The 20986-nt window shown below is 45.2% G+C and overlaps 1 protein-coding gene across 1 annotated transcript in view; it reads left to right on the top strand.

Annotated features, from left to right (window-relative positions):
• The window catches only part of vnc (GNAT family N-acetyltransferase vnc), a 129714-nt gene extending 110878 nt beyond the window's left edge, over positions 1-18836 (top strand). Inside the window, exons 5-7 of the mRNA XM_070531427.1 lie at positions 3199-3359; positions 3427-3511; positions 18688-18836. Coding sequence (XP_070387528.1) covers positions 3199-3359; positions 3427-3511; positions 18688-18780 — 339 coding nt within the window. The 3' untranslated portion in view covers positions 18781-18836. The remainder of the gene's footprint in view (positions 1-3198; positions 3360-3426; positions 3512-18687) is intronic.
• The last annotated feature ends 2150 nt before the right edge of the window (positions 18837-20986 follow it).

Genomic DNA, 20986 nt, shown 5'->3' with positions numbered 1-20986 from the left:
ACAGGTCAACTTAGAGGCGGTAAGGGTAAAAGCAGACAAATTTAGGCTGGTACTTGCAAATAAATAAATTTTGGTGAGGAGCTTGTTCAGTCATCGTCGGAAGGCAGCACTCATAATTGAAAGAGGCGCTCCTGTATCGATGAGTGCCGTGACAGGATAGCCGTCAACATCAACCTCAAGAAGATTTCGGTTCATGGGTAACGTGAGCAGAGGATCTGAGGGCAGGGTCGACAACGCAGCTTAACCTCCAGAAGCTGCAGTGCCTAGTTTTCCGGCTGGATCCGGGAGGCAATAGGCGGCGAAGAGAAGCGACGGGGTTGGGGCGAATGAGACTGATGGCGTCGAGGTGAGGGCGAGCGGCTGTACCGAAGGTTCGGGGCAGGAGTATCAGCGGCAGTGGCTTCATGGCGGGTGGTATAGGGAACGGAAGGCCCAAAGGTGCGGGAATAAGCAGCGGTGTATGTCCGAGGAGGTGGTGGCCATCGGTTGCGGCAGTGACGAGCAATGTGTCCGATGCGACAGCAGTGGAAGCAGATCGGCCGGTCATCAGGGGTACGCCAATCAGACGGGTTGCGGCGAGATGTGGCGGAAAAGGACTGCCGAGGGCGAGGAGGGCTGCTAGAAAACTGGGGAACGCTGGGTTGAGACGTGGAACACACGGAGTTCAGACCCATGTTCTCAAATTCATTTCGGTCGATGGCCTGGATCATCGCAATGGTGGTTGCTGGCGGATCAGGAGGCGTCGTGGAGAAAGCTGGCGAACAGGTGGCCTCGAGTTCGCGGCGAACAATACGGGTGACGTTGTCACAGGTGGTGGTCTGACGTGGTCGACCCTCACATGTCGACGTAGCAGCAGTGTTGGGTAGCCGCGTGATGTGGTGTGTAATACGGCGGCTCTTAGCTTGTTCAAGGCGACGGCATTCTTTGATGATGGCATCGATAGTCGAGACGTTGCCGAAAACAAGCAAATTGAAAGTGTCGTCGGCGATGCCTTTTAGAACATGTGATGCTTTATCGGCTTCGGACATAGCATCGTCAGCTTTGCGGCCTATAGCCAAGACGTCGAAGATGTAGGAAACGTACGGCTCCGTAGATGACTGAACTCGAGACGCAAGAGCCTTTCTCGCGGCAACCTTGCGCCCAATGGGCTTGCCGAACAGTTCCCGTAGCTTCTCTTTGAAGTTGTCCCAACTGGTTATCTCGTCGTAATGCGTTTGGTGCCGCACGCGTGGGGTGCCGCCGAGATAAAAGATGACATTTTCGAGCATAATCGTTGGGTCCCACCTGTTATTAGCACTGGTGTGTTCATAGAGTTTGATCCAGTCGTCAACATCCTGTCCCTCCAGGCCAGAGAACACACCTGGGTCGCGATGTGGGGCGACCGTGACGATTGGAGCAGTGGGACAGCTGAATCCGTTGCAGAGGTGGGCGCGTCACCAGGAGGCATGGTGACAAGCTCGGTGTGCCGACCACTTCCGAGTTCCGGGGTGAGGATGGGGATCGCTGACGTCCACCAAAATGTTGCGTATGGAAGGACACAGACAGAATACGCTATTTACAGGCTATTTAAAATACACTGGAGCCAGGTAGCCAGGCCGACACTCGCTCGCCAAGGGCACAGAGCCACTTCGTCGTCGTTCTCGCGGCGGCTCTTTTCTTGAGCATCGCTTGATCATGTCGTAATAGTATGTATGTGAGATACACAGTTATTTTTTAAGAGAAGCTGGTGCAAGACAGAAATTCCATTTTAAGTAACCAAGCATGCAATTAGCTTTGGATGTTATGTATTCAATGTGCTTATTCCATGTCAGGCTGTTAGTAATGTTTACATCCAGGTATTTAGAAGTGATAACCGGTTCAAGAAATATGTTAATGGAGTAATCAGGGCAAGGTCCATTAGTACAGGAGGAGATTGGCATAGATTTACATTTAGAAATGTTAAGCTCTGTGTGCCATTGTGTACACCAAGTGGAAATAAAATCAAGGTCAACCTGCAGACCTGTGGTTGACCCTCTCACAACAACCATTGCTTTGTTATGTATTCATTATGTACTCCCCTTACACAATACTCCAACACTTAAGCCTGTGAGGTACCTTAACCCTTTCAGGATCGATTTTTTTTCACCATATGCGACCGCCCAGGGTCGATTTTTTTATTGCAGATTCCACTTCTTCTGAGGGACCTATTTCGAAAAAAATGTACCGTAATTTTTCTTGGGTGACCGTAAAGTGAGAAAAAATATTTTGCATTAGTATATATGTACTCTTTATTCATGAATAACAACAATGAAAAAGGAAGTAAACCTATAGTTCAGAATTTGATGCATTGTTATAGTTCAAGGCTAAGAATACGCTCACATGAGAATATTTCTCAAGTCTCAAACGTTCCTGCTCTTACACTAATATTTACGTCCATGGCATAATCGAACTGCATAGGTGACCGTACTCAAGGAAACTGTGTGGCTGTGTGCCCATCACAAAAGCAAAACATCTAATAAACTTTCGCTAATCTTCATCTTAGCACCAACCAGAAGCAATTAGATATCGCGAGTCTCCCCCCCCCCCCCCGAAAAATAAAGAAAGAGAAGGAAACACATGCATGGCAGCATCCTTCCTATGCTCACCCCTGTGAGCACTAAACGAGCGAGAAACAGGTGGCCGCCCTTTGAGCGATTAGTAACTAGATAGCCATCAGTTTTGTGAGTGCAAGAAGCTGAAACTGCCCGCGGAACAAATCCCAAACCGCCGCCCACCCGCCCTCGCTAATGTGTGAGTGGTAGTATATAGATGCGCCGGAGCAAACTACCTCTAAAAGAAACCATACAACGAAAACCGAGAGAGGGAGGTGCGAGAAAAAAAATTCCCTGTATTCCCACATGGTGGCAGCACGTGCCAGGAAAAAAAATTTGGAAATTGGTACGCTTTTTAAACGTACAGGCGGTGCCATAAATATACGGCATCGACCATTTGGATTTGTTCGCGGTGCCGTATATTTACGTCATTGATTCTGAAAGAGTTAACTAAATGAATAAAATGTACATTAGTCTGCACAGTGTGCACATTTCCAGTGCAAAACATTTTATGTTGCTTTGTGAAAGGTGCAATGCATAACTTAGAGATAAAAAGCCAGTCAGGCTCCTTGTTATGCAGGTCTTTACTATTAGCAGTGAAAAGGCTTTCAACTGTAAATTTTTCCAGGCTGTAAAGAGGTCGCACAGGCGTCTTGGCCTGGCTCAGAAGCTGATGGACCAGTCATCTCGTGCCATGGTGGAGTGCTTCAATGCCAAGTATGTGTCTCTACATGTACGCAAGAGTAATCGGGCAGCCCTCCACCTCTACACTAACACTCTTGGATTCATGTGAGTGATCACGTCTCTGCCTTTATTGTGCTGTTTTTGTATAACAATATTCCCTTTTTATGCCCAGGATCAACGAGATTGAGCCAAAATACTATGCTGATGGTGAAGATGCATATGCCATGAAGAGAGACCTTGTGAGCTTTGCAGCCCAGGTAGAGTGCATTCCCGTCTTCTCTGAGCCTGGTTGGTAGGGATGCTTAGTTTTGACGCTGTAACCAACGCAGATCACGTTGCTTTTACTTTTGTGTTGGCGTGTAACTGAAAGAACCTGGGTATGAATGTTCAGGAAAACAAAAATAGATTACATCTGTTCAGAGCTTGACCTTGGCATTGCTGTATGTTGGGCGTGTTAGTATTTGAACTTGGATAACATTTTAGTGACTGGCGAACAAGGACAGAGTGCAGACGTAGAATCCTGAGAAAATTAAGACTTTTATATATAAAGTCGCTGACTGATTTTTTGGACTCCAAAAATTCGGACATACCTAATTATTCGGTCTGCTTCGTGGCACCATCATTCTCCCCATAGACCATAGTGTATAACAACTGCTGAAAGTTCGGACACCGTGCAACCTTTCGTCTGACTTTTCGGACACTCCTTGAGCCAACTTGATCGAGAGCACCATGCACCTACTCTGACCGGTAAATAGTTCGACTTGCTGAACACCATTTTTGTTTTGAAGCGAGCCTCCTTGCTGCCCTATGAAGTGGCGCTACTGCGAATCGCCGCTTATCATCATCATTTCTGCCTGGTTCGTAGCTACAGCGTTCCGGTCTCAGCTTAGTAAGCCGTGTCAAGACAATCCAGCAGCTGATCTGTTTCTTTCATTGTGCATGACGCTGTGAGTAGGCCACGTTTTTTATTTGTGCAGCTGGTGACGGCGTGGTGGTGTTTGCTTTGTGTGCTGTGTCGAGCTTGCGGTGATGCAACGTGGCATACGGAAACATCGCGTCGAGTGTCTAATGGCCCGACAGTGCCCGTGCAGACTGCGCTGGGGAATGCCGGCAAGCAGGTGCCGGGAGTCACAGGATTTGTTGCCTTCCGATGTGCTCCCTACTGACGCCGAAAATGTTCTGCCGAGGCCTGCGCAGTGGTTGCATTGTGGTTCCTAACACCGTCTCATTTGACAGCTTCACAGGCGCTGATACTGCTGTACTGACATGCGCAGAACTTGACGACGGCAAAATCATTCATCAGGTTTCTGCTGCGCCACCGGACGATGACTCAGAGTCTGAAGATGACGCACCATGTGCTACGGTGCCATCGCATGCGGAGCGTGTACTAGCAGTTACTGTGCTTTCAGCTGCCTATAGTAACCGTACGAACCTCTCCGAGATTCAGGCTTATCTGATTGCGCGTAAACAGAACAGCGTGAAACGACGCATACACGATTTCTTCAAGCCTACTGCCAAGCCCGAATAAGTGCATGGAAATAAAGGATTTATTTTTTCTTAATCTGCTTTTTTTGGACACCTGTTTATTTGGACATTTCCGCAGTCCCCGTGAGGTCCGAATAAACGGTTGGCAACTGTACCATGCACAAAAGTGCCACTCCTGGTCAACATGTCAAACTGCTCTTTCTGAAATGGCAGCCTCGTTATCAAGAAGGTCGATAGACGCAATGCCTACACAGCTTGCACTATTCAGCCTGATAGATGGCGCCTCTACATTTTCGTGCATATCCTTGTGCCTGGCAAGAATCACACAATCGGTAAACAAAGGAGTGCAGTCGCACTCCTGACAGTGAACAGGTGACTGTCATGGTAATTCTGACATGTAAACTATTTTCTCTTAGATGGTCATTAAAGGGGCCCTGAACCACCTATTGGGCTTGGTGAAAAAACACATTCCACGGATAGCGTATGCTGCTGTGAACATCTCGGCCAAATTTTGCACTCGTGCTTGGTGCGTGGGGCTCATGAGCGGAATACGAACTCATCTTTTTCTCAAACACTCTCTTTTCATCAGAGGCCTTCTCACACTTTCGGTGCTGCTGGCAGCTGCCCCTTGACATCAGCGGGCTGATTCCCATAGAGCTCTGCCGTTGACCAATATTTGACATCTATCAAGAAGTGTGTTTGAATCTGTGTGCTTCTTCCTACTGTTACTAAACAGACTGAAGTAAGCGAAAATCACCGTTTAGAATTTCAATAAGAATTACATACTTTTGAAAGAAGCCGACTATCGTCTGCTGATGCTCGGCTGCACCTGCCATGTAGGCATGAAACTGTGGCCACAATGCTTATCAGTGTCATAGATGTTTAGTCTCACAAATTTCCATTGTTTAGAACACTGAACTAGCCTCTAACCACGCGAAAGGTCAGACTATACGTACACTTGCCAGCGCGCGCTCACTTTTGTCTTCCCCTGGCTAGACGTCACGGAAAAGATTGCCTAAATAAAAAAAATTAAATTCTGGGGTTCTACGTACCGAAACCACAATCCTATTATGAGGCACGCTGTAGTGGGAGACTCTGGGTTAGTTTCGACCACCAGGAGATCTTTAACCCCACTGCCTGGGACACGGGCGTTTTTGCATTTTGCCTCCATCGAAATGTGGCCGCTGCAATGATCGCTTCGTAGTGAGTTGTTGATAACACTTCAAAATGCGCAATTTGTATGTGACTACTATGCGTCGGCAGAGTCCTTCCATTTTTTTTCTGGTCACGAAACTGCCGCCTCAGTTTCATATAGAGCCAGCGCCCGCCGCTAGAGGCGCAACCGTGCATGAGAGGGCATGCGAACGCCGCTACTGCTGTGGTTGTGTGTGGGGCAGCCTCGGTATTCTAGCTTTCTCAACTTCCTCAACCGTCGCTTTAGTTTCACGTAACTATTTTTAACATTGAATATGCTTAAATTACTGCCTGAGCGCGTCTTCTGCCATGATATGAGCGCCCGGGAGGAAAAAAAAGCCGCTCATAACATGGAGCTTGCGGCGGTCTCACATAAAAAAAAAATAATAATAAAAAAAAATCTGGGATTTTAAGAGCCAAATTCACGATACGATTATGAGGCATGCCGTAGTGGGGGACTCGGGATTAATTTTGACCACCTGGGATCCTTTAAAGTGCACCTGAATTTAAATAAACGTCTGAATGAGATTTAGGTAGGAGTAATGCAAGACAAACTTCGCTACTAAATGTCCTTAAAATGCACCTGAATTTAAATAAACTGGTGTTTTGCCTTTCGCCCCCGTCGAAATGCGTCCGCTGTACACGGCCGGCTGGTCTGCGGTTCACATTTCTACATCATCGCCGTTCGCCTCAACACTTTGGTGGGCTCCGCTTTTTAATATTTGCCTGCGATTAAACACCGCGCATTCGCAACAAAGCGCCTGTGGTCCCACTTTTCACAAGATGCAAACATATGGGCTGTTGCACCCCCGCTTACACGCAAGTAAGCGCCAACTCCCCGTTGCACATAGCGCGAGATTGTTCGCCGAGCACAGCTGTTCACTTTCTGTTTAACTGTGGCAGAGATGGACTCTGACTGTGGGCAGTATCTTATAAGGAGATCAAAAGAATGAAATTTTTATTGCAAAGGGCTGCTACCGTAGAATACTTGATGACAAAGAAAAGGAAATTGAGCTGCTCCGTGCGCTTAAGATTTCTCTGCAAAGCGATGCCATTTCTGAATGAGATTTAGGTAGGATTAATGCAAGACAAACTTCGCTACTAAATCTATTCGGTGCGGCTTTTAGCAACAGATTGAGGCGAACGTAAAGTGTTAGGACCTGCGCAGTTGAAACTAGCTGTATTGTAATTACACAATCGCCTTAGCAAACAGTCGTTTAGAAGCGTCAGTAAGCCCAGCACTTATTCACGCTGCTCGTGGTTTCGACGCAGAAACGGCGAGACTAGGTATTTTGGTTCTTAATGTGCAACTATTTACAATATGTTAAAAACTTTATAATTCGATTAAGAAAAGAAATAGAACGTGTTGGTGCAAAAACAACATACAAGCACGATCATTCATTTATCATTAAAATAAGCGGACAGAAATATAGACAGCACAGAGGCGTCCGGTCATGAATGGTCCACCATTCACAATGCAAGTTTGTTAAAAGCATGACACTGATATAAATAAGCGTAAAGAAATAACATCAAACGTGAGAGAGATTCGTTGGGGTGCAAGAAACAAACACGAGCAAACGAATGGCAATAAATACAGAATGCATAATCGATTGTTTCTATCAACAAGAAAGTCTAAAACATAAGCATTTCATAACACATGGCAAAACAACTCAAACGAACACAAGTAGCCGCATCACAAATACAGCATTTTTTTTTTAGATGGCTTGTTAGAGATATCACCATTCTACTTCTTCAGCTGTTACTTGCAACACGTGTTCAGCATCGTTGTCCCACCCCGCCACTTCAACTAAACAGCCCAGCACTCGAAAAATTGCGCAGCACATGCACAGAACACACCCGATCACTCAGCTCGCCTCGCACTGCGCACACGTTTTGGTACGCGAACGGTGCCCTCTGTGGCACAGTGGTGCCGCGTCGCGGCACCTTTGGGCAGTATATGAACCTCTCCCATAGCGTGACGGCGGAGTTTCGTGACCAGAAAAACATGGAAGGACTCTGGCGTCGGTCAAGCTGGTACAGGACAAAGCCAGTCTGCACCACTTAGCATGGCTAGGCTGGAGCACGAGTGTGTGCGAGCACTTTAACCCTGTTGTACACACTACAGTTGCGTGTAGCTGCGCCTGCTGTGGAGCGTAGGTACCATGGCCGCCTTGGGGTGCCATAACGAGGCCACTTGCTGCGGTTCGCTGAGGCCAACCACATGCTCCGATTGGTCTCCGTGGGTGAGGTGGCTCTGAGTGTACTACTTCAGGTGCATGGTGAGTCGGCCCAAGCATCAACCTCAGACTGGAGCAGTCAACGCAAGTCCGAAGTGCGGCATGCATTGCTTTAAGGTGCCCATAGAGTCCGGCGTTTCCATCATGCCACCAGGGATATGTCACGCCAGCGACACCAGGATCGTCTACGATTTTCCCCCTAGTTTGGCATATTGAACATGGCCTGCAGCAGTGCGGTGATCAGCTATTGGTGCAAGTTATGTGCATGGCAAGTGAGCACTTCTGTGTTTGGCGAAGACGGAAACTCTGTATGATCGCTTCAGTGCACCTGAACTGTAGGCCAGCATGCTGTCGGCCAGCCAAGCTAGTGCACAGTACACTCTGGTCTGGCGGCTATGGCGTGAGACGTCTTCTATTCCTGCACCAAAGCGCACTGAGTGTCGCTGGTCACGCCAACTGTGCTGGACGATATTTTCGCCGGCGTCTGCGTTACGCCGGACTATATCCGTGCCTTTAAACTAATGTGTATGCTGCCAACGTACAGTCAACAGCAAAAGTTTATGGGATACGGTTTTTCCTGCAAATGTGAATTCCTGCACTGTTAAGGCATGGCATTTATAATTTAATGATTCACTGTGTAAGTGTTGAAGGCTACTACATGCTGGAACATTTAATTCGAGGCTGTGTAACCACGCTTCCCCAGAATTCATCATCTTAGGAGATCCTGCGTCCTGTAAACTATTGCAGCTGACGGTGCATGCACAAGGAAACATAAGGACAATGTTTGTTCACCCCTTGGAAATTGTGTGATTGCTGTAGAAGTAGGTGCGAATGGAGATGTGCTGCTCATGCCACTCAGTGCAAGAAAACATATCAGGCGCATATAAACATAAAACATAAACAGGCGCGTATCTTTCTCGTACTCTGTAGCACAGTAAAGGGATGAGATACCTGTGGAGACACTGTGAACTCTACTGTAAGTTGAGGGGTAGCCTCCGAGTTTAGCGTGTCGTAGGCAGCTCAATTGAAAAGTAATGATGTCTACATGGATATCCAAAATCATATTTGAACTGCATGCCACTGTGTCGTTCAATAGGCTGAGTGTTGTGGGCACCGCCCTGCTCCATTGTAGCCTTCGTAGTATTGAAGAAGGAGTGGGAGGGCCGTGAAAGAGATTTAAGGTGTTCTTTGATTGTCAATAAATTCAGTTATACTAAACGTATTGAAGTACTTCTTGCTGCAAAGTATTTCTGAAATAGTCTATTTTATTCAGTCACATCTCTCGACTTCGATAAAAAGTGTTTTAGAGCCCTTGGAAGACAATGTTTATTTGCGTTATGTACCACTGGACAGCGGCAGTTCGCACACACCACTGCCTCTTCATAATCTCACTGCCATTGTGCTGTGGTAGGGAATACGTCAGGCAAATATGACCTAATGACCGTCTAAGAGAACATAGGTAGTCTAAATGTAAAGAATTACCGTGGTGGTCATCTATCTGTGCACTGTCAATGAGCAGATAGATCTCAGATTGTGTGATTCTTGCCAGGCACAAACTCAGGTGGAGTGGTGAAAGCTGTGTAAGGACTGCATCTAACGAAATTCTTGATTAAAAGACTGCCTTTTCGGAAATAGCAGTTTGTCGTGTTGACCAGGAGTGGCACTTGTGCATGGTACATGAAAGTATAAATTTTACCAGGAGTAAAATGTTCAAGATTGTGCATTGTGCTGTCCTAAGTCTCCCCTCTGTTCTTGTTTGCCAGCTGCTAAAATGTTATCCAAACTCTATCTTAGGTCCGTGAGGCAATGTTTTGACATGTTGTTTAATAGTCAGCGCGTAAAGTTGTTATATGTTTAGGAGGTTTATTTTCATCTGTTTGGCAAATTGTTTGTGTGTATGGCAGAGGAATTTTTTTTAACATTTCATTCCAGATTTTTACACTGAGGGAACCCCAGAATAAACCGCAGCTGCTTTGCACGTGTGATCTTAGTTCAGTGTTTCCCCGCTAGTCAGTATGTCGCTTTTGTGGATGGTTGTCACTTTCCTCTTGAGTAATTGACCTGTCGAACAGTGAAGTTAGCCGACACATTTCCATCTTGAACCACACAGCCTCTGTTAAGGAGGTACTTACCAGTGGTTTGCATGGTAGGAGAAAGGAGCTTTGACCTAATTCTGGTGAGCCTTTAACCGTTGCTGCCAGCAAGTATGTTGAAAAGGTGACAGAAAAAAAATCAACAAGTATCGTCACTGCATAATTGAAAGTCTAATGTAAAGCTCCTCTCAGCGAATTTTGAGTGGGGACTTGGACATGGTAGGCGCTACCGCAATGCTTATTTCCTATCTGGTCATGCAGCACCAAAAGAACACAATTTTTTTGTGCCAGGAGGTAAAAAGTCATATGCGATGTGATGCAGACTTTCTTTTGAAGATTATCATGGGCAACCAATGTTGGTGCTGTAGCCATGACTCTGAGATAACGCAAGCTTTGAGCCAGTGGCCCTGTCCACTGAGACCGAAAAAGGTGTGACAGGTGCCAAGACAGTGGTTTTTGTTTGTGGAATTGTGCACTGGATGTACAAGCACCAGAGCACATCTTTGGGTTAAGTACCATCTTTAAGGAAGGCATCCTTTTTGTCATCCAAATCAGCATGGTGCATTCCATGCCGATCACTCATGCAGCACTCTGCTTGCTTCTACATGTTTTAATGCTTGCCTTAACCTCAACATTCCAGTCACCCACTTCATAGATTGAAGTGATACGGCACCTCACCCTTCACCCGGAAGTCATTAAGTGGACTCAAGGGCTTCCTACCAATTGCCTTCAATTTGTTTTCATTGTCTCAATTGCTTCAACCCTACCCGCACCTCTATGTACTTCAAGGAGGGCCAAGGGGTGCTCTTATTGTGCCCCCAAAGAGTGCCAACTTGTGGCTAAGTTTGGCTGAGCCTGGCTCTTACACGAACAGATCTTTCCAAATGTGTAATTGTGCATTTTTAAAAACGGGGAACTCATACAGTGTAACCAGAGTGCATGGTGTCCAATGCAATCATCACAGCAATGAAGCCTTGCTAAAGCATTGCTGAAAGCAGCGTAGCAATGCCGAAGGAAGAGGAAAAGCTGAATTAGCACAGTAAGCTAGGTGAGTTGGTGACTGAACATGTTCCTATGGGTGGGCAGCGCAACCCGCTCGTATCGTCACTTCCTTTTGTCTTTGTCCGGGTTGCTGCATAGCTCTAGGAACATGAGGAAAAGCAGTTCCCCCTTATGTTGGCACACAAGACAATTCAAGAAGACATCATGGATCAGCAAGGGCAGTAACATGCACACGCACATCAAAGCATTCTGTACTGAAACCTCTGGAAACCCTATGTGTGCTATTTCAGACTATAGTTGAGACTGGTCAAGAACGAAGGGTACTTCTGGTATGCCATTAAGCGATATGGAAGGGAACAACCAAATTGCTTTCAAAAGATCATAGTGACCAAACATGGTCACAATCTGCACAGAATATTTTATTTATTGTAGAGTTTGCATGCAAAGTAAACCCTCGTTAACTTGATATCGCAAGTATTGTTCAAGTCCTTTCTTGCCACAGTGTCAACACCATGTATTTTTCATCCCTTGTCTGGACTCTGGATATCTCAAACTGAATATACTAGAGGAATGTCTTGACCCAAAGGTTTCCATACTTTGTCAGCAAAAAGTGAACAGAATGGAGACTTGTGATTAACGGCGTTTTTTGCATGTAACTTGTGGTTACACTGGCTTGGGCAGACTTCAGCAGAAGAGGCCATGACATCATTCTGCCTGCCCCCTCAGAGCCAAACGCTTGCCTCTGCGCTATGCCTACCAAGTACTTGTCCGGAAGAGGCCACACCACAGCTTTCTCCTCTAAGTAATCGATCGTAAAGGCTGTTTCTGCTGCAGCGATTGCAGGTCCTGGCCACCATGTTTTCATCACTCGCTGCCCCTGCCGTGCACAGTGGCGTGGGCAGTAGGGCAGCGTTGCTTGCATACACTCTCTGCTTTTCTGCCGTCGCACACGCTTACTTGCTACAACTTCGTTGTGGCCTCGCCCAAGAACGGTCCAGTGGGAGCCGTTCTTTTTTCATGTTGGGTGCTGCCAGTGATCAGTGTGGTTACAGTGCTGTGACCTTGAGCAAGACGGCATTCTCGAATAGGTGCAATCAGTCCACATGCTGCGTCCCAACCAGGCGCGCATGGGAGCCTACAGCATAGTTTCAGCAAGGTTGCAGCTTGATAAGGACGCTTGCTTCAAACTTGTGCTATTTTCTGCGAAAGGCATGGCAGTTGCATTTTTCCGCAGTTCAATCTCAGTGAAATTGTCTGGAATTCATTATGCTGTGGAAATCAGCAGCGTCAGCTTTTTGCATGTCGGGAACTAGTTAAAAATTCCTTGAATGACGGGCTTGCATTAGGGTCAATCATCTGACCAGTAACACTGCTGCCCGTAGATGGTATGTATGGTGCCGAGTCATGTGGAAGGGATTGACTGAGAATATTACTGGTGCCATTTTGGGAATGCTCCATGTGGTCGATGCATGCCAAGTGGGCTTCTGTCTTTGTGATTTTGCTTATCTCAAAACTCCTATCTCACAATTTTTGCAGCTTCGAGTTGACGAGGTTTTAGTGTGCATTTTTTGCACTATTGGGCCAATAGCAGAAGCTAGTAGAGTCCTGTGAATTAGACATCATTATTGGAAGCAGCTTTGTGAACATAGCATACCACATGTGCTTGGAACAGTGTAAAAAAGACATAATCACGTTTGAGCCACCTTCTGTTCCAAGCATGTCTAACACGCTAGGCCTAGAAAAGTTGCACTGGATACAAGGTGTTCTTATAGGTTTCTTGGTTCCAGCCAGATGGGCTACGTGGCTAGGTGAACATTAGCCGTGAGAATATTTTCAGCGATAATTTTGCTAATTAACTCTTTCATTGCTCACTTTCTGTCTTAATTGTGAAATTGAAGCTGAGGAGTAGTGAAGGTCATACCTGCTTGACAGAAATGCTGACTATGGAACCACTTTTGAGATGTTTGTCTCCTAAAGTGGTCTTGGTGTTAAGATTGTCCTAAACTGTTAGAGGCATGCTTTTGGGAATCTGGAACGCGACTGTGGCGTAGTAGTGACGGTAAAGAGCGCAGTTGCAATACTGTGAATAACGAAGCTAACTTTTATTGAATCAACCTGTGCCCACGAGAACAGGCCACACCCAAAGCACAAGATAGCAGCGAACACAGTCAGTGATTGTCAAAATCTGATCTGCCGGTCGAGCGTGTTGGCTTTTATACATGCATCATCGAAGGTTCCAGAGTAATCGCTGGTGCCCGTGTGTCTTCCAGAAAATTCAGCATAATTCGCGTTGCTCATGCAGTCAGACTACACAAGCTTCAGTGACAACAGAAAATGGGTAGCAATGTCGATAACATTCGAGAAACTTCCTATACATGCGGGCGGGTCCCGCACTGAGCGATAACATTTGTTAGACGGTGAAAAGTGTGTCTAGGCATAACCGTAACTAGCCTGGCTTCAGAACCAGCGATTGAAGTTGGAGGCAACTAGCAGGTGAGCTCCCTCAAGCAATGAAAGACCTAATAAAGAAACAACAAAGAATGAAACAGTCCAGCTCAAGAGATCGAATAGAATTTACGGAATTGTCAGAACTGATCAACAAGGAGAAAATAAAGGATAATCAAAATAACTTAAGAAAGACTGAGGAAGCAGTAATAAATGGACACAGCATGAAATCAGTCAGAAGAAAACTTGGCATAAGACAAGCCAATATGTATGCACTGAAAGATAAGCAGGGTAATGTCATCAGAAATTTTGAAGATATAGCAAAAGCAGTGAAAGAATTCTATACTGACATGTACAATATCCAGAGCAGCCGGGATGCCTCCATTGAAATTAGTAATGAACAGGTTACAGAGGCTCCTTCTGTAACTTGCGATTAAGTTAAAAGGGTCTTGGAAGACATGAAACGAGGAAATGCGGCAGGAGAAGATGGAATAACTTCGGTTGTTACTGAGTGACAAGGAGGACAGTTTCGTGATAGCTCCGGCTGTGGTTGTCAACAAAAAAGCCATTCAGGCTGTCGACAAGAACTTCATTCTGGCGAACGAGAAAGCTCGGAAGGTAAAACGCAAAGCCGTTTCTTTCTTGGAAAATACTATAGGCCTCACCAAAATAGTGAAAGATGTCAAACAATGTAAGGTGGTTGCTCTAGAGGTTTTTTCACTGCAAAAACACACAAACCGGGTGTGCCATTCCATACAATAGTTGGTGAAAACAACAGTTGGCAGGTTTTGGTTAGCCGCTTTTCACAAAAACAGTTGAAGCATTTAACTATTGATCATCCCTATGCCGTAAGTAATTCTGTCGATGTTGTTTTCTTTCTGGAAGACAACCATTCAGTAGCCGTCATTTTTTCTGTGGACGTCGCAGATCTTTATTACTCAATACCACACAATGAGCTATTTCATAGTATGATGACATGCATAGAAGAAAGTGGCGAGGTAGATTTTCACAATGCAACCGGTTTGTTCTCGGAAAATTTCTTGTCCCTTCTCGAATTTTATCTAAGTGCAAGTTTTATCTGGTTTGAAAATAAGCTATTTATTCAAAAAAATTGTGTAGGTGTATTGGTTCATGTGTGGCGCCTGCTCTTTGTAATATTTTTTTATCGTTTATCGACCGCGCTTTTAAGAGTGCTTAGACAATGATTTGGTTCAAATTTTTAGATATGTTGATTTTCTTGTGATAAAACAGACTATCGACAAACGCTCCGTTACGGTAGCTGATATTTTAACTCTGTTCCCTGTCAATGGCAAAGGTTTAACTTTCACACACGAGCTGTCTAGGGATGGTAAACTCCAGTTTTTAGATTTGCAGCTATTCTTACAAACAGGTCATGCCTGTTGGATGTACTCGCCACAGGCACGTAAGGAACTTTTACCTTATGCATCTGGTTACTCGAGAATTGTGAAACACGCCATTGCTTTGATGTGTCTAGAATCTTCGTTAATGAAATCCTGTCATCACACTACGAACCAGAGTTTCATTGCTCAGTTAAATAGGCTGCAGGCTGCGGGTTACCCAAGTGTGGTGGTGACGTCAGTCTCTGAGTTATTGCTTCAGAAACTGAAAGGGAAGCATCACAAAAGTAACTGTGTTACACAAAAGAAGAGGCCTGAAGTTGTGCTGTATTGCCATAGAGTGGCTCACAATCTAAAGAATGTTGCCTCTAGATACCAAATCCCAGTAGTATTTTCTGCTCCTCAGAAACTGTCAATGTTGTGCAGCCGTATTTCAAAAACAAGTAAAAAATCAGATTGTGAAAAGAACCACGCAAAAGTTAGATTGTAGCGTTGGTGTGGTATGTAAGATTCTGTTGTCATGTGGCAAAGTGTATGTAGGGCAGTCAGGCCGCTGTGTTAACGAGCGCCTTAGAGAACATGAGCAATCCATACCGACAGGCACAGGTTCTCATATAGCCCAACATTGCAAAATATGCAAGTGCAAAGCTATGTTTCATGATTATACAATTTTGAAAAAGAGCCGTGATACCACCGCCCGAGAATTATCGGAAGCTTTTTTCATACTGTCACTGGATTCGCAGTGCATTAGTTTGCTTTCTTTAACCTTGCACAGCACTGAATATGGTTTTTGGGATTCTGTCACATGAGTGCGCTCTGGTGATCAGATGTCGTGGTGGTTCCTGCACATGATGCTCACTGCTTATGTTCTTCTGGATTCTGCTTCCTATAAAGGAGTGACGCAATAAAATGATGTCAATTGAGAGTAGCGCCTTGTCCTGTCGTCTTTCTTGTGTCCGTTGTTTTGCGCTAAACAAAGTAATTATGAATTCGCACCAACTAGCTTGCCAATGCATTCTGTTCAAACACTGTCCTTCCACGTAATAGTTCTGCCTAACCCCGCAAGGTGGAAAGAAAGCAGTGGTCCCTGGTTCGAGTCCCGGACCACGACGAATTTTTCTTTAACTGCGAGGCTTTTCTTTCGAGGAACCCGTATGAGTTTCCTTTGTAGCGATTGCTATGAACGGGTGGATGTCTGATTTTCCCTTTATTTAATTGTGCTTCCACACTCTTACATTTGTGCCAGGATACAATGGGAGCAGTGGGTTTATGGCATTGTTTAGTTATGAGTTATATTCACACTAAAAAAAAAAAAACCCAAATTACAATTGCATCATATAATTTTTTCCTAATTTTGAAGCATCCTTGCGCATCATAGCATTCCATGCTTTCACACTGGAAACTGACACCACCTTGAGCCACAGTGTTGTCACCTCCACTCACTATGGTGCTGGTAGTGCCTGGCCATAGCTTAGCAAGTTGGTTGTTCGACTGGCACTTGCCTGCCTTGTTCGGTTTGGCTGGTCGCCTTGTGTATACAGGTGGTGGCACTGTGTGGTGAAGGATTCTGCGTCAGGCTATGCTGAGAACATGTTGAAGGTTATTTGCATTAATTGCAAAGAAATTGAGAATCAACCATTTATCAATGGTAACTGAGTGCCAGTGGATCGACATGATCTCATCACTGGTGTTGTTCCGCACATGACCCCCTGAAGCATGGACTGCAGCTTTCCCTTGCTACTGTGGTTCACATGGTGGACCCTTCATGAGCAGGATCCTGATGAAGGTCCCAGCCAGCGCCCGTGCTTTTGTTATTTTGATCCTAAAATTGGCCTTCGCTGGATGATTGGTCAACACGCACACTCCTGACCCCAGTGGTGACTCCTTTAACTGTCTTCGAGAAGCTTAGGAAACAGATTGAACACACCCCTTGCCATGGGAAGATTTTCAAGTGAAAATTGTAGCTTGCAATGAACGCTTACGGTATTTACCCAATTCTAACCCATGCCGTCTTTTTCCAATAAAATTGGTCTAATAGTTAACTGCCGAGTGCAGTCGGATATGAAACCGAAAGCTCATTCACAGTGTTCGCAACAGCCTACCGTCGGAATAAGTGTCGTCACCATTTCCAGATGGCGACAGAAGTACGATGCTCATGTAGTGTAACAACGACGTGCCACTTTCAGTCTTTGCTTATGAAAGGAGGAGTTATTTTACATGCTAAGCTATTGGCAACAAGTCACTTCACATGTTTTTGGTATTCTGGTGGATTGCATGCATTGCACAACCACCTAGTTTAGGCGAGGGCCACTATCTCGTTGTGGAGTCATTTGAGAAATGCAGTTTACTGTACAGAGGACTTATTGTGGGTCATAGACAGCAATAAAGTGTTGTCGGGAGTTATGAATATAGATATTAGGTGTAAATAAATCTTTAGTATGTGAAGGTGAACTTTAGGGGTGTGTGAATAAGAATTGAATAGTGGCAAAATTGAAGTGAATCAAACCGAGTATTTTTTGAATAGTTTGCAAATAATGTACAGCCTTCTCAACATGTTTTTTTTTCTGTCGTTAGACTGCACATTATAAAGGGGGCTTCATTAAAAGAACAAATGGAGCATTAGGAACAACTAAGCAGATTGTTTGCAAACTCGAGGCTTCTCAGAGCATACCCGGTCATGTGAAGGAAATGTTGGCCAATTGTTGCCCGTGCGTACCTTCGCAACCGAACCACCCGTGCTTGTCTGCGGCGATGGCAGACTGAAAGAAAGCACTTTTTCTCTAGTTTGAATGGTTGCAACAGATGGTGCGGCTATTGCAATGAAAGTATTATGATTTAATCTGATGAGAGTACACAGGTGCTGCATTTATAAATGATAGTACTAAACAACACCATGCCGAATGCAGTGTCTAAACATTTTATTGCCAGTGATCGCGTTTAGCAAGAAAAGCTGTCTGAACGACGTGGTGTGCTCTATTACGTTATGTCCATTGTGAATGGGATCAAAGTTATCTCATTTTTCATGCTCAATCATGTACATTCGACGATGTAAACTGTTAGAAAAAATTGGAATTTTTTTTAGTTGTGACTATTCGATTTGATGGCTTAAGCGGATAGCGACTATTCAATCTGAGGACCAAATCAAATAATACATTATTCGATTTGGAGGCATGCAGCATTTTTCTAGCGAGAAAATAATCGGGGGCAAATCAAATTTCTACTTTGTTTAGAAAGTCTAATGTCGTTTCTACGTTAGTTTTCTGCTTTGAACAAACAGGAAATGTTTGTGCATTTGATTTGGGGGTGTGTGAGAATCAGGCAAATACTTGTAAATTAATCAGCAGTTGTGGCATTTGTTCTGCTTCATGTTTAATTCGACCAATTTCTTCTGTCCCGTTGGAGTCAAATTAATGGAAGTCGACTGTATAGCAATTAACACCCCATTAGCTGTGGTGGTATCAAGGAAGTGGCTCTTCATGTAGGGAGTCAATTCACACCATGAGACACCATGGATGAGCAGCGTCATCTTTCATGCCTTTGTGCAGCAGGTGTCATGTGCAATGCTGTATCCAAGGTGGTTGCAGAAATGTCATTGACTAAAGTGAATGCATCTTTTCAGAACAAGCTGAGCCCCACTGACCCGGTCAGCTTCTTTGACTCTAAAAGCAGCAAGAAGGAACGCGACAAAGAGCCAGACACTGAGAAGCACTAGTACTTCACCTGCTGAAGCATATGTCAAATAAATTGTGTGAGGTTGATACACAGTGACAGTCGATTTACTGCACTGTTCTGGGTGAATTGTTTGTGCAGTTCTTATTAGCCAATTTATGTCCACTGCGGGACGAAGGTCACTTCCAGTGATCTCCAGTTACCGCTGTTTTACGCTAGTTGATTCCTAATTTCATCACGCCACCGAATTCTCTGCCGTACCCGCCAACGCTTCCCTTCTCCGGGCACCCATTCTGTAGCTTTAAAGGGCCCCTCACCAGGTCGGACCATCATGAGCTGACAAGCGCAGTGCATACAATGCACGCTAATGATCATCGTGTCTGCTAAATATTACATTGCTAATCGCCGTGGAAAAAGCTGAAATTTCAAACCGAATGCCGTTTGCCCGTCTCCTCACGGTGCCACACTCCAAGCCGGAGGGTGACGTACACGTGCGCCTATGTACATGTGTTTGTGCTGTGATGTCGCTCATAGTGACTTGGAGAGTTATTCAACGCAACGTCTGTTTGTGTAATCTGTTGCTTCCGCAGACGAATTAAAGTTGCGTTACATGAATTACCTGGCCTGCCCAGTTGCATTTTTTCCTCTTAATATCAACTCCTCCCATTAACACTCAAGTCCACACTGCTGTCTTTCTGTGTTAAAAGGCACCAGGCCACATAGCAAATTTTGGTTATACGCTGGAAATTGTTAACATGCTGTCGGGGAGCGTTCTACCGCAATGATTTTTCACATTGGTTCGTTATTAGCGGATATAGAAATATTTCAAGTGTTCCGAACCCACAATTTCAGGAGGCGAGCTTCACTGCCAATATCGACACTTGCCTCGTCGAGAGCGAAATTCTTTCTTCCTGCCGGGGAGGTCGCGTCGCAGTTTGCGCCTTCTTTTTTACTGCGTGGCACACCACAGAACAGCTATACAAACTTAAGAGAAGCGAAACTGTACCTTCCACAGTGCAATGGAAATAAGAGTAGCAGTGGTGTTGCGAACTAAAGTATGCGACCGAGAGATGGTGCTGGCACTATTATCATCATCATTGCGTAGCGAGCAATATGGCCGCTACGGTAGCAGCTGGTGGGGTTCGTTGTGCTGCTCGCTCGCTGGTTTTGGGTGTTTTGCTACCGCTTTCGGAGCAGTGTTCGTGTGTACGATACTCTAAAATGACTATCAATACGTTGATTATATCGCCAGGTGATCGAGAGGCCTCAACTGGCAAAAAAACACGTCGTACAAGTAAGCTTACATTGTTTATTGTCAATCGTGAATGAAGCAGTACATGCTCACAATTTTCGTACAGGTCAGGTGGACATAATGCTGTGAGTTAATGAGTTTACAACAGTTTACAGTAATCTATTTAACAGAATTGGAAGCTGAAATCGAGCGAAGTTTTCTCATCGCGTTTGGTGTGCCGCTAAAGCAAGGACAATGATATTGTGCGCGCCTACACTAGTACTTGTCTTGCATACAGTGCTGTTTGACGTGTTCCATACTATATGTATGTTGTCTGCCTTCGATGATTTCAGCTAGATTAAAAAAAGAAACGCAAGAAGTTCTCGGCAAACATGTACTGTCAGTAAGGTAAGCTTGAGCTGCAATGTCGCATTTTTTTCATAACACATTGGCGATAGGCGTGAAGTCTAGAGGGAAAAAACGTTATGCTATATTTCAGATCACATATTGTGGGTTTTTGATATTTCTACTGCACATTTAGTGTTCAGCTGCAGCAGTAAAGGCTTTGACACAAGTGGAGTACTCGTAGGAAGGCAAGGAATGTTATGGAGATGACAGTGCTTACAAGGACCTCTGCCAATATTGTGTGTAAACAAGGACACTAAAGGCCTGTTCGATTCAGTCAAGTGTCCCTGCACCTATTCGCGGTGCACTGCACCTAGACCCTCGATTCCCTGAGGTGCAGCAGTGCACCCTGCACCCCCGGTTTCGACTGAACAGGGTGCAAGGCAAGGTGCCGCCGCGGTGCAGTGCACCCTTGCACCTTGCAGTGAGTGGGTGCAGCCCGGCACACCGTGCACCCCCTGCACCTTTTCGTTTGTGGTGCCGTGCACCTGTTCCTGAATCGAACAAACCTTAAACAAATATATAAGCATGCCCAAATATTGCTCACGGATCCTTGTAAAATGCAATTTACGGTTTCATGTTGAAAAAACATCTCGGTTTGCTTGTTCAAACA

Source organism: Dermacentor albipictus, chromosome 1, assembly GCF_038994185.2.
Source record: "Dermacentor albipictus isolate Rhodes 1998 colony chromosome 1, USDA_Dalb.pri_finalv2, whole genome shotgun sequence".
Lineage (NCBI taxonomy): Eukaryota > Metazoa > Arthropoda > Arachnida > Ixodida > Ixodidae > Dermacentor > Dermacentor albipictus.
Note: the sequence above shows the minus strand (reverse complement) of the source record. Positions and strands in the feature narration are given on the sequence as shown.